The 15838-nt window shown below is 32.4% G+C and overlaps 1 protein-coding gene across 2 annotated transcripts in view; it reads left to right on the top strand.

The window, feature by feature from the left end:
• Positions 1–15838, top strand: part of WDR70 (WD repeat domain 70) — a 234166-nt gene that overhangs the window by 4221 nt on the left and 214107 nt on the right. For both annotated transcript variants that reach the window (XM_010977581.3, XM_064480161.1), the window contains exons 4-5: positions 5482–5602; positions 12322–12517. In XM_010977581.3, the coding sequence (XP_010975883.1) occupies positions 5482–5602; positions 12322–12517 (317 nt within the window). The remainder of the gene's footprint in view (positions 1–5481; positions 5603–12321; positions 12518–15838) is intronic.

The following is a 15838-nucleotide window of genomic DNA, read 5'->3' on the forward strand; positions in this document are numbered from 1 at the left end:
TGGAAGAATAACAGTTTTTGTGTGTGTGTGTGTGTGTTTTGTGGTGAAAAAGACAGCTGTCTACATATACTATGCATTTTTTTTAAAACTTTGATTATGTTGTGAAATTTCACACACATACAAAAGTACAGTAGTGAACTCCCATATACCTGTCACACAGATTTAACTACTGTAACAATTTATGGCCAGTGTTATTTCCATTTGCTTCTCTCAGATTATTTTGACATAAATCCTAGACACATCGTTTCACCCATAAATATTTTAGTATGTCTTTAAGAGAAAGGGATCCTTGGAAAAATCTTAACCAATATATGGTTAATGCAGCTAAAAATATTGAATAATTTAATATCATCAAATGAAATATAAAGTTGTACTGTCTGGCATATATATGAATATGTTAAACACTTCCAATTTTTAAATATTTTAGTGAATGCTTATACTATTATAGTGTAGATTTCTTGTATTTACCTTCTAGCATATGATACAAAATGCTTTGAACAGAGATTGCCTTATTCACCTAAGTGAGTTTTATAGACCCCAATACTATGCCTTATAAGATGGATTCTCAATATATATTTGTGAAGATTGAGTTGAATTTAGAACTGCAGTACTGCCTTTTAAATAATAAATCCTGCCTCTTTGGAGAATGTTCTAAAATGGCACGATCCATTTTAAAGAGCTTGGGGTATGGAGTTGGAGGCCCCAGGTTTAAAAGTCAGCCCCACATTCCACTAGTTGAGTAATTGGATGGATTTTCAAATTTCAGATCCTCAGTTTCCCGATCTGTTCTTAGAGCTATGATAATAAGATTTCCCTTAGACGATTCTTGAAGGGATTGGGCATAGGACTTTTTAAACGGTGATGTACTTATAAATACCACTTATAAATCCTATCATTTTTCTTAATAAAATATGTATGCATTTGGCATCTAACAGGAATTCCAATAGACAGTTATTATATTTTTAAAATTTTGAAACATTATCTCAAGGCCATGTTTTCCTATGATATTTGTGAATGAATTAAATGTGTTGGACCTTCTTGGTTTATTATTATATCCTTTGACTTGGACTACTGTTTCTACCCCTGATCTAAGCATAAGAATCCAAAGTTTGAATTTCTTTTCTTAAAAGAAAGTTTAAAAATTCTGATATGGGCATTATTTATCTAATGATTGGTACTGGAGTCTTTTCCTGGGCATTGACATCAGACTTGAGGAAAATAAGAACTTTCACCCGTTTTAATAGCATGTTTAATTGTCTTTGTATATGGATATGAAATTTTGGTTGTTAAATGCTCTAATAGAAAGGGTGAATTACTATAAAATTCCAATAAAATATGTAAAATATCAGGAAATGATAATGGTACAGATTATTTTTTTTTTTAATATTTTCTGTGTTCATGAAAGCTATAAGTAGGTGTAGGACATTTGAAAGACATAGACCCTTTTTTAGAACTCATACTGTAAGGAGACACATGGGGAAGAAAAATTTCTTTTATTGAAAATGCTTATTTGGGGTGAAGCCATGCCTTAGATAGATTGTGAATCTTCTCTGCTACATGTCTGGAAAAAATTATTTGAAAAAATGATTGAGATAGGATTTTAATATGATTTCAATGGATGACTTAATGATCTTGAAAAGAAAAATTGTCCCTTACATTTTAGGAATTAGAAAAGCTTAAGAATTTTTTTTACCTGAAGTAGTCTTTCTACCTAGTTAAATCCTACCTCATCCTTTAAAGCCTCACCTCATATTTTACCTTTTCTAGGTATTATTTCAGAACTCCTCTGGGCATCATAATTGTTCCCTGCCTTTGTATTTTTGTAATACTTAAAAAATTTACAAATTTACTTTATTATTGTTCATGTCTTGATGACAACCTTGTTCTTCATTTTTATACTTACTTATGATGCGTCACACAGAGCTTAGTGTGTAATAGTTACATCTGTAAATATTGAACGGAGAATAGTAACTAATGTAGATAAAGTGTTCTCATCTTATTTTTCATTTCTAGTCTTTTTTGCTTTAAACATTTAAAATTAAATGTAAATTTCCATAAAATTGGTAGTAAATTGTTTTAAATTAGAATAGCAAAAACATTTAGCAAAGTTTATGTCCCATAGGTAAAAACATAATACCATGATTAAACAAATAATTCTAGCTTATGTTTCTATTAGTTTTAATTCCTATACTTTTTATTTTTTGGACGGAGGGATAATTAGATTTATTCATTTAATTATTTTTTTAATGGAGGTACTGGGGATTGAACCCAGGACCTGGTGCATGCTAAGCATGCGCTGTACCACTTAAACTATAGCTTCCCCGTCCTTTACATTTTATCTTAACTCTCATTTCTTCCTTTAAGTTAAGTGGTTGCTATAATGACTGCAATATAATGATATAATGAAAATGAGCTTTTCAGATGCTAAATTACATTCATATGATTCTGCGAGGTGTGTGAATTGGCTCAGATGGGACATGGTAGTTTTGGATAGTTTGCTGTTAACCTGGAGGAGAGTTGTATACGTATGCAGTGCATTTACAGAAATGCCTGTCCAGAGTTGGTAACTGTCTGAAATTAGAGAGAGAACAATAAAATGAGATACTTGGAAGAATAAAACAAGGTGTTGGGGAGTAGGTTAATTCACTTTTGTTAAGGGAATATGCAGAGCATTTTACTTGGTCCTACATTTGGTAAAAATGCACAAAAATGATCCCCCTGGTCAGGGAGCTGCAGTTTATTGAATTCTGTTTCATTTTGATTTTTGTCCTCAGTCAACAATGAGGAAAAAATTTTTTTAGTTCAAAATGTGCCCCCACTCTTTCTTCTTGCTTTAATGAGGCAGCAGGTGACAGCAGGAACCTCTTTGAATAGAAAATCCTTACTAGTGTAAAAAAGAATTAAATTTTAAATTAAAAAGTCAGATGCTTCTCTAAGATGGGGCAAGTAGTTTGGAGAATTTGTCCACTGGAGAGGAACTCTAGTTAGTCAGGTGAGTGGGTTATAGTTTCCAGATGATCTGGTGACTTAAGTACTGTACTTCGTGGCCCCTTGGAGAGAGAGGTAGGCTCACTGTTTCATAAGGTGGGTGGTACTCATTGGGTAATTTTAGTCTTTAGAGAGTCTGGTCACATCAAGGAAAGGTACAGCTGTGGAGCCTCTTTTCACTGTTTTGTGACTTAATAGCTCTGTCACTTCTCTCCCTTAGATTCCTCAACTGAAAAGTGAGGATAGTAATAGTATCTACCTCAATTATATTCTACAATTGGAATTTGCTAAGATAGTAGACTTAAATGTTTTTATCAAAAAAAAAAGAATAAATGTGTGGGATGATGTATGTGTTTATTGACTTCAATGGGGAGAATTCTTTCACAATGTATATTTATATCAAATCATCATGGTGTGCACTATACATATCTTAAAATTTTATTTGTCAATTATACCTTAATAAAGCTAAAGAAAAAAACTTTCCATCTCAGGGATTTTTCTGAAGATTAAAGGAGTTAATTTATAGGAAATGCTTAAAACAGTATCTAGTACATAGCATAATAAGCTCCGTGTGAGTATTAGTTGCTATTATTTTTGTTAAATTAAGGATGATATTAAGATGCTTTTGATTACTGGCAAAGAAGACATAGAAGACATAGAAAAACCTAATTAAAAATGGCTCAAATAAAAAAAATTTAGTATCACACCATGACAAGAACTCTGGAATGGGGCTCTTCCATCTTCTGAGTCCTGACGTGAAGGACATGCAGTTTTTTCCTCTTTTTCTGCTTTGCCAGCTTTATAGAGTGTTGGCTTCTCCTAAGCTGACTGTCCCATGACTCAAAATTCTGTCAGCTAAATTTGTTAAATGCAGTTGACCATACATTTACAGGTTGAAAGGAGACTTTTGTGTAACTTTAGGAGTAAGAAAACCTTTCTCAAATGTACCTCCAGCTGATACCCTTCACCCGTTATTGGCCAATATTAGTGTGGCACATCAGTTCCAGAAACAGCCGTTGCAAGAACAGTATGGTTGACTTGGAATCAAACTTTACTCTTTCTGGGCAGGGAGGAGCCCAGCATCTCCTGAAGCACAGAGCTGCCTGTTATCTGGTCAGAACTGTGATTTTCTTAGCAAGGAAAAAAGGGAGAAATGGCTTTTATGTAGGTGGCTAATAATATGTGCCTTAGTATTGGTTCCTCATTAGGGTCAGAACTGCCCCTAAGATCTGAGCCTGCAGTCCAAGTGTGGCCGCTCCCCCAACCCCAACCCCACCCCCACCCTGACTCCACCCTGGAGAGTATAGAGGGAATGACTGGAGAAGCAGGATGAGGGTAGAAGCCCAGCAAGCTCTTAAATTTGGATGTTATTCTTTTCTTACTGTTTCAACCTCCTCCAGCATCAGAGTGCAGAATTGTTGACTCCTGACCCATGTCAGGTCAGTGGAGAGCCTCCCCAAAAATTAATGAGCTATGCCTTACCCCTTCCTGGACAGTTTTATCTTCCATGTTTGAAATTAAAACTAGTTGTTGACACTTGCTGACTATCTCCTTTTTCCTCACCCTCTTTATCCTAGCAACAAGAAGAGTTCAACATTCCAATTAATAAGTGCCCTTTGATACTGCTTAATGTTGAGTGTATTATTCTTCATTATTAAATTAAAAAAATGTTTCAGATTATCTCAGGTTATTGAGGATGGTAGCAGTTAAGAAGCAGACTATTCGTATAATTAATTTCCTTCCTGTGTGCCCCACAACCATAGAGTGAGATTATCATAGGAGAAAGATTAAATTCCCTTGGATAAATTTTTTTTTGTCTTTCTAAGGTAAACAATCCTGAAAACTTAATGTAATTGATATTTTTTCATAATTTTAGAAGGAAGTCTCTGACCAAAAATACAGTTTGGGAAATTCAGAAAGGAGCAAAGTGCTAAGTTTATGTTTTAAAACATTAAAAATAAAAAGTGAGGTTACCCAAAAGAATAAAAAACAATAGCAACAACAATAACAAAAAACTTAACTTTGAATATACTTTACTTGCCACATCTTTTTACATAGTACAGTCATGATTCATATACTATTCACATGCTAATTTTGCTTAGCCTATCTGTTAATATTTTCCCAGATTTGTACATTTTCCATCATTACTTAAAAATTTTTTTTTGTTCTTTATATTGAAAAATTTATGTTTATTTTTATTTTTTGATTGTTTATTTTTATGGAGGTTCTGGGGATTGAACCCAGGACATCATACATGCTAAACATGTGCTCTATCACGGAGCTGTACTGACCCCCTTCCATCACTATTTTTATCGACTATATATTATGTTGATGTACAGTAAATTCAATTATTTTCTCAGTGTTGGGCATTTAGATGGATAATTTTTGCTGTTACTGATAACACATCTCTTTGTGACTACTTTAATTTTCAGCCTTTTCAATAATGACAAATTTTGAAGTTTAACTGTTGAAAATTTTAAAAAATCTTTTCAGAAGCAAGAGAAAAAGAGGAAGAAATGAACAGAGAGAAAGAATTAAGAAGACAAAATGAAGATATTGAACCAACATCTTCAGGCTCAAATGTGGCCAGAGATTGCTCTAAATCATCTTCCAGGTGCTTGTCTCTTTTAAAGGATGCTATTAAACTGTCATTTTTAGATGTTCGTAATATAATTTAGGCAAAGTTCCTGATTCTAAAGCTTGCATAATTTCTCCCATTTTAGGCAATTGTGTATCCTTAGGACCATGAAAAAGTATTTTGTCACATTGTGAATCAGTTGACTTTTTCTAACGTATTCTAGATGTAGTGTTAAAATTTATGCCTTTTGCCTGTGTAAAGTTGGAAAGATATTGACAAGTTTGTAATTATTTTAATCTTCATTTTGCCATTTATGTCTTTTCTCCTTTTTCCCAAAATTCTGTATTCATAGTAACCTTTTTTACTAGAATCCATTATGGAAATAGGTAATAAAGAATGTAAGTAGAGGCACATTATAAAGTTTACTGAGTTATAGGAAACAGCAGCCATTAAAATTCTTTAAAGTGAAATTTAATACAATGTAACTTAATTACTAAGAACTTTAACATAAACAGGTATATAGATATCAAATCTAGGTGGAATAATACAAGTATTCTAAGGGTGGGAGGATATAGCTCAGTGGTAGAGCACATGCTTAGTGTGCAAGATACCCCAGGGGATACCTCCGTTAGAAATATAAATAAATAAACCTAATTACCACCCCCCCCCAAATTCTAATGTTGCTTAGGTATGTTTTAAATTGTCAAAGTGGTTCCATAAACTATTCATGGCAGAATTTACCATGGGATTGAAATTTTTTCTGTTCATGATAGAGAAACATAAAATACCTAAATATACAAAATGTCATTTATACTGTGTAATTTCATTTTTTGTATATCTCTTCTCTGGTGCATTCTTTGGTATCTCAGGCTAGGCTGTTGAGCAGAGTATCAGTCCATAATGGTGTTGGTCTTTTCTGTAGCTTCTTTTTTAGGGAGGGGAATATGTACAAGTTTTATTCTCCTTTTTATAACAGAACCCTAACATCTGTTAGGCTCTAAAGCATATGAGTATCTGCATATATTAGTAAAGAGCAGGGTTCAACAAACTTTTCCTATCAAAGACAGATAGTAAATATTTTAGGCATTGGGATCCATATAGTCTCTTTTTCAACTACTCAACTCTGCCATAGACAATACATCAACAAATGAGCTTGTCTGTGTTCAGTCCTTCTTTACAAAATAAACAGCGGGCCAGAATTTGCCAACCCGTGCTATTGAGTGTCCTTTCTTTATATGCTAGTCAAAAAATTCAGCTTAACGTTGTCTTTGGTTTTATATCAGTTATCAGTCTCACAATATGGGTTTCAATATGATAGAGGAAAAAAAAAAAACCCTTTCCTAAGAGGAACATTTACTATTTACCTTCAGTTTCTTACTTTTGGGATGACTTAAGGTATCAAAAGACTACTGTTGTGTTTTTGGGAATTTATCTTATTGCTAAGATTTTAACGAACAAATGATTCCATTAATTGAAAATTGTAAAAATTTCAGTAGTTCTGTTGCTTCTGTATTTTGTTGCAATACTAACTTGAAAGCCCAAAGATAAAGAACATGCACTATTGGTATTGAGAATAAATTTTATTGATATAACAAAACCCAGCATTACTTTTGTTATTAGTGATTAAAATTACAGAACTATTGTTGAGATTATAATTGCAGGTCTTCCTTGACTTGTGATGGGTTTATGTCTAGATAAATCTATCAAAAATTGAAAACACTGTAAGTCGAAAATGCGTTTAATATACCTAACCTACCGAACATCAAAGCTTAGGCTAGTCTACCTTAAGATGCTCAGACCACTTATATTAGCCTACATTTGGACAAAGTCATAGAACAAAAAGCCTATTTTATGATAATATTTTGACTATCTCATATAATTTATTAAATACTATACTAAAGCGAAAAACAGAATGGTTGTAAGTATGTTGATTGTTTACCCCGATGATTGCACAGCCAGTTAGGAGTTGCGGCTGCCACTACCCAGCATCACTGCCCAGAGAGTATCATTCTTCTCACTGCTAGCCCTGGAAAAGATCAAAATTTAAAATTCAGTGTATGATTTCTCCTGAATGCATGTTGCTTTCGCACCATTGTAGAGCTGGAAAATAGTTAAGTCTAAATTTTAAGTGGAGACCATCAATATAAAATATAATGAAATAAATAATCATCAAGAAAAATATAATAATACAACTTTATTCCAGTATTTTGTTGATCAAAGAATGGAAGTTTGCTTACTGCTGTTTGAGAAGGCCTTGAATGAATATTCCATGGTAGATGAATAGTCCTGTCAAAAGCTTAACTGAGACTGTATTAACATCAGCTGTATTTCTTGTAGATTTTGCTTTTATCATAGGAGTCTTTAAGCTATTTCTGCCTAAGCATTGAATCATGTTACTATGAAATAACTTCACTGTGCCTAAATTAAATTTGAAGTCTGTTTTTAAAAATAGCTCTTTTAAGAACATCTTTATTGACTACAAGATGTAATCCAAGTTATTTTCTACTATATTAGTATGCATCTGATAAATTATTTCTTGAATTTACCATCAGGACAAAAAATTCCTTTCTTCTCTAAGTACTTTTTCTTATTAGACACTCAGAACATCTTTGCCCTTTTTGCCATGGCTCTTAGAAATCTCAGTGCTCAATTTAGTGTTCTTTTGTGTTGTTTTATCCCAGAACTCCAGTTCAGGGAACAGTGTTTGTGCTGGGAACATGGTTTTGTTCAGGGAATTATTGGAACCATCTGGCTCCAACTGAATGTTTAGTTAATTGTCTTAAATGTATGGCAACTTTTACTTCCACTATTCAAAACACTAGTAAATTAGTGCCTCCAACATTTTTCACTTTATAAGGAAACACGTGGAAATGTCCAGAAATCAAGTAACTTTGACAGGGCCACTGAAGTCAGTGACTGAATTGGTAGTGGACTCAAACAAAACATTGCTGACCTTTTCGCCTAGGAATTATTTTTAAGAAAAAATTAGAAGGCCAGGTAGTGTTCTGTTCTATATACTAAGAAATAAAGACAGTTAAAACGGTTTATATTCGTAAGGACGTAACTGGCTAGGAATTCTTCATAGCTTTGATTAGATGACTTCTTTTACTCCCATTTAAATGTTTAATTTTACATTAGGTAGTGAAACTGGGTGGTTATCTATTGGACAGGATAAAAAGGATAAAGATAGTAATTTTGTCCTAAGAAGCTTATTTTTTCTTTTTAAAGACCTTCAGTTCTAACTAGAGATCAGCAAGTAAACACTATCAGATTTTAGTTTTCGCAGAGATGTAAAGCAAGTGGTAACTTCTTTTGTGATCACCACAAGTACTATGCATTGGCACTACGGGAAGCAGTCTTTACTGATCCTGAGAATGGACATGGTGATCTGTAATTAAAGGTAATTATCTTTTGAAGTTTTATAAAACTTCAAGACAGTACACATTTTTAATAAAAAATAAGAAAATACTCATTAGTTAAAGACTTTTAAAGGCCCTTTTGCCAGTGGCTTTCAAAATGTTTAAGACAGCTTAAAAAGAATTCTCTCTTATTATTAGGAAAAAAGTATATAGACAGAGAGAAATGTTAAATTAAATGACTTTTCCTCAGTGAGGTATCTTAAAGTTTGTTAATTTTTACATAATTTTAATTGCGTTGGGGCTATGTATTTTTTTCTTGTGATTTTTGGTATATCTTTCTTATTGAATAAATTTGATATTTCTCTGTTTATTTGGATTTTGACTTCATGTTTTATATGTATATTGATATTTTTTTTAGATTCGATATTTCTTTCTCATTATCATGCTTTTAAAAAAATCTTAATTATATCACATTTCATCATACAAACATTTTCCCATGTGTTTGATCATGTTTTAATGTATTTAAGATATATTTCTTAGGCAGCTTTCCTTACAAATCAGATTATTTTGCTGTTTTCTTTTTTTTCTAGATTTAATAAAAATTACTTGAAAGATTTAAATGAGATTATTATTATGAAGCATTTAAGTCTTTCAGAAAGATATCTATATGCAGCAGACAACTTAAGGAGTACACTTTTACATTAGGAGTGAACACTTCTGAGAACTGTCTTCAGTTGCATCCGTCTCCCTTCTTGTCTCCTTTCCCTCAACCTTCTAAATTTAAATTTTTTCACAAATCTCTTTATAATTTTAGTGTATCTCTGTTATTTATTTAGCAACAAATAATATTGTTTTGTATATTTTAAAATCTTTCTCTACATATGTCTATTATAGCTCTTAGCATGCTATAAACTATCATGTACTATTTCTGGAATGTGTTCTTTTATATGATTGTGGACAGCATAAGGTCAGGGACATTTTTCCCCGTAATTAAACAAAGAATTTTTGTTATAAAGTATGTCATACATATAAAAATTTAGATATCCTGCATTTAAAGTAAAAAGAATGATGAAACAAATACCCAGCGTGCGAGACATAGAGCTTTACCAATGGTTTTAAAATCTTCTCCCTACTCATATTTCTTTCTTTCTTCCTTTTTTTTTTTAATTGAGGTGTAGTTGTATTACAATGTTGTGTTAATTTCTGGTGTACAGCAGAGTAATACAGTTACACACACATATACATTCCTTTTCATATTCTTTTTCATTATAGGCTATTACAAGATACTGAGTATAGTTCCCTATGCTATACAGTAGGACCTTGTTGTTTATCTGCTTTATATATAGTAGTTAGTATCGACAAATCCTGAACTCCCAGTTTTATCCCTCCACCTCCCCACCTTTCCCCACTAGTAACCATAAGTTTGTTTTCTATGTCTGTGAGTCTGTTTCTGTTTTGTAAATAAGTTCATTTGTGTCATTTTTTTAGATTCCACATGTCGATGATATTATATGTTATTTTTCTTTCTCTCTCTGGCTTACTTCACTTAGTATGAGAAGCTCCAGGTCCACCCATGTTAATGCTGCCAATGACATTATTTTGTTGTATTTTATGGCTGAAAAGAATATATATATTTTAGTATATTCCATTGTATATGTATATACCATAACTTCTTTATTCAGTCATCTGTTAATGGACATTTAGGTTGTTTCCATGTCTTGGCTGGTGTATATAGTGCTGCTATGAACATTGGGATGCATATATCTTTTCAAATTAGAGTTTCCTTTGGATATATGCCCAGGAGTAGGATTGCTGGATCATAGGATAAATCTATTTTTAGTTTCTTAAGGAATCTCTATACTTTTTTCCATAATGGCTGTACCAAACTACATTCCTACCAACAGTATATATACCCTTTTCTCCACACTTCCTTCAGCATTTGTCATTTGTGGACTTTTTAGTGATGGCCTTTCTGACTGGTGTGAGATGATACCTCATTGTAGTTTTGATTTACATTTCCCTGATAATTAGCCATATTGAGCACTTTTTCATGTGCCCATTAGCCATTTGTATGTCTTCATTGGAGAAGTGTTGTTTAGGTCTTCTGCCCATTTCTGGGTTAGGTTGTTTGTCTTTTTGTTACTAAGTCGTAGAAGCTGTTTGTATATTTTGAAAATTAAGTCCTTGTCAGTCTCATTGTTTGTAGATATTTTCTTCCATTCCGTAGGTTGTCTTTGTTTTCTTTCCTTAGCTATGCAAAAGCTTATAAGCTTAATTAGGTCCCTTTTGTTTATTTTTGCTTTTATTTCTATTTTCTGGGTAGACTGCCCTAGGAGAACATTGTTAAGATTTATGTCAGAGAATATTTTGCCTGTGTTTTCTTCTAGGAGGTTTGTAGTCTACTCACCTTTCTCTGGCTCCTCTAACACAGGGAAACCTCTGTGTTTATCCTTCCTTCCTCTTTTTAATAATTTTGTTATAATGAATGTATTCCTAAATAATATATTATTTTGTGTGATTCCTTATTTTATACAGATGTCATTAATGCTGTGATGAATGTATTTTTTTCAATTTTCTTTTTTTATTTAACAAGAGGTTTTTGAGGTTCTCTCAAGTGAATCTATAGTTCATTCATTTTCAGTGCATATTAGTTTTCCACTTAGAAATATACTGCAGTTTATCCATTGTCTAGTCACTTCAGGTTGCTGTTTTCTATACTGTTACAAAATAAGCTTTTAGAGACCTCACTATAGCTATCCCCTGTTTTATGCTTTAGAGTATATACCTAGTAATGGACTTGCCAGGTCTTTAAGTAAGTACACATTCATCTTAGATTTGGCTCAATTATTTTCTAAGAGTTCCAATTTACTTTCCCACCAGCAGAGTATAATTGTTCCAGTTGCTCCACATCCTTGTCAGTGCTTGTTAGACATTTTTATTTTTACCAATCTTATTGCTGTGTGGTGATATACTTAATGTTCATTTGCATTTTGCTGGTTATCAGTATGGTTGTACATTATTTCAAAGGTTCATTGGTCATATATTTTCTTTCTGTAGATAAAATAAGAACTATGTCTCTTGCAAGGTTTTCTGTTGGGTTGCTTGTGTTCTCCTCTTAATTGGTGGTTTATTACTTAAAAATCTTTTCAATGGTTATTAAAAATAAATTTCAAATTTTAATATATTCTAATAAAATTAGAAAACTTTTTCTTTTGTGTTTTTTGCTTTGTGTTTTGTTTAAGAAATGAGTCTTTACTCTGAGGTCAGAAAGATAAAAACATTTGAAAAACTCAATTGTTAAATGGAGAGGCAGGATTTCCTGAGAAATCAGTACTATCTCCAGAGTATGTTCTTTGTTTTGGCAAAGACTATGAATTTCTGTTTCTGTATTTTCAGGGATACGAGCAGCAGTGAAAGTGAAGAGAGTTCTAATTCTTCTGATGATGAGTTAATTGGCCCCCCTTTACCCCTTAAAATGGTGGAAGAACCGGTTAATCGGATGGAGGAAGATATCCTTGGTCCTTTACCTCCACCTCTTGGTGAAGAAGTGGAAGAAGATGATGATGATGATGGTGATTCAGAAGAGGAAGAAGTAAGTATTTCAGTGGTAATTTAAGAATTCAGTAGAGTGGTATCTTTTAGAGTAGTGTAGAGATAATTTCTTTGCTAGACATTTATTCATGAATGAGAGCAAATTTTAAAAAAATCTGAGTTTACTACTGACAGCCCTTGTTGAAAGAACTCTAAAGGATATACTTCAGGAGTAAGGAAATAGAACTCAAAATAATAAATGGACAGCAGGAAGCAATGTGTTGAAAAGTTAATAAACATTTTGTTAATTAATGTTGATGAATAAGTTTGGGGGGATTTAAAGATAAAGTAGATCTAAAATTACTGTGAACAATCATGTGGAACTTGGGAGAGTGGAATCAGTTTATCATTTTGAAGCTATATTATTTGGGAAGAAGCTAGAGATGTTAGTTAACTTTAGATTAGCTTAAGTCAAGTTGCAAGTTACAATTTTAAGAGTAGGTGCCCAAAGAATAGAAATAAATTGTGTATGGGGAGGGTAAAAAAAAAAAAAAAAAAAGAAAGAAAGAAATTGTGTGACCTCCAAAATAGTAAAAGGAAAAAATATAAAGAAAAGCATTGATGTTCTTTATATTTTTGAATCATGGAGTGGGTAATTTTTTAATACCACCTTTCTCTGTGTGACAAATTATTTTCAGTGATAATTATGAACTGAAACAAATAGTAATATTCAGAAGAGAAATTGACAGCCTAGGCAAATCTGTCAGTGATTTCATCTAAATGGGCATTCTTTGCGTATTTGTGTTTAATATACAATATATCAAATTTGTCATTCTGTGTTTATTAAAGAAAGTTTTTCATGCACACATGTATGTGTGTATGTAAAATTAGGAAAAGAGGACCATAAGGATAAATTTGGCAGTTTCATTTAAAGTATAGTTTTATAATAGACTCCTGAAACTGCGATGTTGACCATATCTTTTTTCCTTTGATATCAGTTCTACTGGCTTTTAAATATCTTTGTTCTTGAAATATTTTTTACTAAAATCTCTTCCTCTAGAAAATTCATCATTTTCTAATGTATTTGGTAAAAGCTTCAAAAGTTTTTTTTCTGTAAAAATCAGAGAAAATGGCTAAACAGTGCAAATGTTGTCTTAAATGATCCATTGCTTTAGAGTGTTTTTGATGAAGACACTTGAGTTTTCAAACATTGCCTTTTTGTATTCTGCTGACCTAGTCTGGAGTCTTGTTTTTTCTGGCATAGAAAGAATAGCAGAATGAAAGATAGTCATTTTGTTTCTTTGACTTTTATAATCATTATTTATTTTGAATGTACTGTTTAAATGCAAGAATGTGTAGTACAACAGGGATTAGAGGTATGAAACTACCCTTGAAGGAAGCTTGAATGATTCTGAACCATTAAAAATGTTACCTGAAAATGTATGTAGGTGAGTATATGTATGAATGTATGTGATGCTGATGGTATAACTGGGAGCTTGCCAAACTAACTTCATGTAGAATGCAATGTTTATTAAAAGATAAGTAATAAAATATGCTAATTTGAAGCTTACATATATATTGTCAAAATGCAGCACTGATCATAGCAAAAAACAAAAAAACAAATTTCTGAACTGACATTTTTAGAATTGCCAGCACATGGTGATAATAAAAAGTAGTCTCATCTTTAGTTGATTTTATTATTGTTTTAAAATTCTGTACAGAAAATGTACCCCCTTATTGCCTATACTACTTCCACTGAAATGCTCTTGACATGCCATTGAAGAAAGCCCAGTCATTTCAATAAAAGGCAGGAAAAGAGAAAAAGAAGCAGAGGAAAATCTTGGTGAATAGAGAACATGAAATAAGATGGTAGGCATGAATACAAATACAGTTAACCCTTGAATAATACAGGGATTAGGGACACCAGCGCTCTGAGCAGTCAAAAATCTGAGTATACAAGCATGATGAAGAATGAAATAATGCCATTTGCAGCAACATGGATGGACCTAGAGATTATCGTACTAAGTGAAGTAAGACAGAAAGACAAGTATCATATGATATCACTTAAATGTGGAATCTAAAAAAAAAAAAAAGATACAGATGAACTTTACAAAACAGAAACAGATAAAAAACAAACTAATGGTAAAAGAGAAAGTAGGGGAATGGATAAATTAGGAGTTTATAGCACAGGAAACTATATTTTATATCTTGTAATAAACTATAATGGAAAAGAATCTGAAAAAGGATATATATATGTACATATTTAACTGAATCACTTTGCTGTACACCAGAAACTAACACAACATTGTAAATCAACTACACGTCAGTTAAAAAAAAAATCTGAGTATAACTTATAGTCAGACCTCCATTTACACAGTTCCTCCATTTCCAAGGTTCCACATCCTCAGATTCAACCAACTGTGGATCTTGTAGTACTGGAGTATTTATTATAAAAAAAACCTGTGTATAAGTGGACCCATGCAGTTCAAACCCATGTTGTTCCAAGGTCAGCTGTATATCAGTATTCATAATAGATGTAAATGGACTGAACTTTCCATTTAAAAGATAAAAATTCTTGGATTGAATTAAAAAATTCAGGCATATTCTGTTTATAAATGATGCACCTAAAATGTAATGATGTAGAAAGGTTGGAAAAAAAAGGGATAGAAGAGAATATAGCAGGAAAATGCTAATCAAAAGATAACTGATTAGCATTATAAAATTAATGTAAAGGCAAAATAATCTAAGTTATAATCCTAATTAGCAAAATGAGGGTTATTCCCTAATGGTAAAAGAAACAATTTATTCTCTGGGAAAATTTGGTGTTCCTTAACCTCTTGCATTTTAACACAATATAATCAAAGCAGAAATTGACAGAATTATAAGGGGAAATGGACAAATCTACAATCATAATGGAGAATTGTTCAGAAACAATTCAGAAATTAAAGATAACAATTAGTAAAAGTATAGGTTTTAGCAATACAAATACACAAGTTTTATCTATTGAACATATGTAGAACCGTCATCTAACATTTTCTTTTTAAGCACACATGGAAAATCAGGAGCAACAGCAACCACACATCTAGGCCACAGTGTGCTGTGGACAAGAAAAAGATGTGTTTAGCTATTTTGGGTAGTTCATAGAGTAGGTAATATTTAGGTTGAACTATGATATGTGAGAATGAGTTTTATTATGTTTGTTTGTTATGAATGTGTGCTCCCCTCCCCCAGTTCATATATTGAAGACCTAACCTTCATTGTGACTTGTATTTGGAGATGAGCCTCTTTGGAAGTAATCAAGGTTAAGTTAGGTCATAGGGTGGCCCTGATCCAAATAGAATTAGTGTCCCTTTAAGAAGAGACACCAGAGAGCTAAGTCTGC

Source organism: Camelus dromedarius, chromosome 3 (genome assembly GCF_036321535.1).
Source record: "Camelus dromedarius isolate mCamDro1 chromosome 3, mCamDro1.pat, whole genome shotgun sequence".
NCBI lineage: Eukaryota > Metazoa > Chordata > Mammalia > Artiodactyla > Camelidae > Camelus > Camelus dromedarius.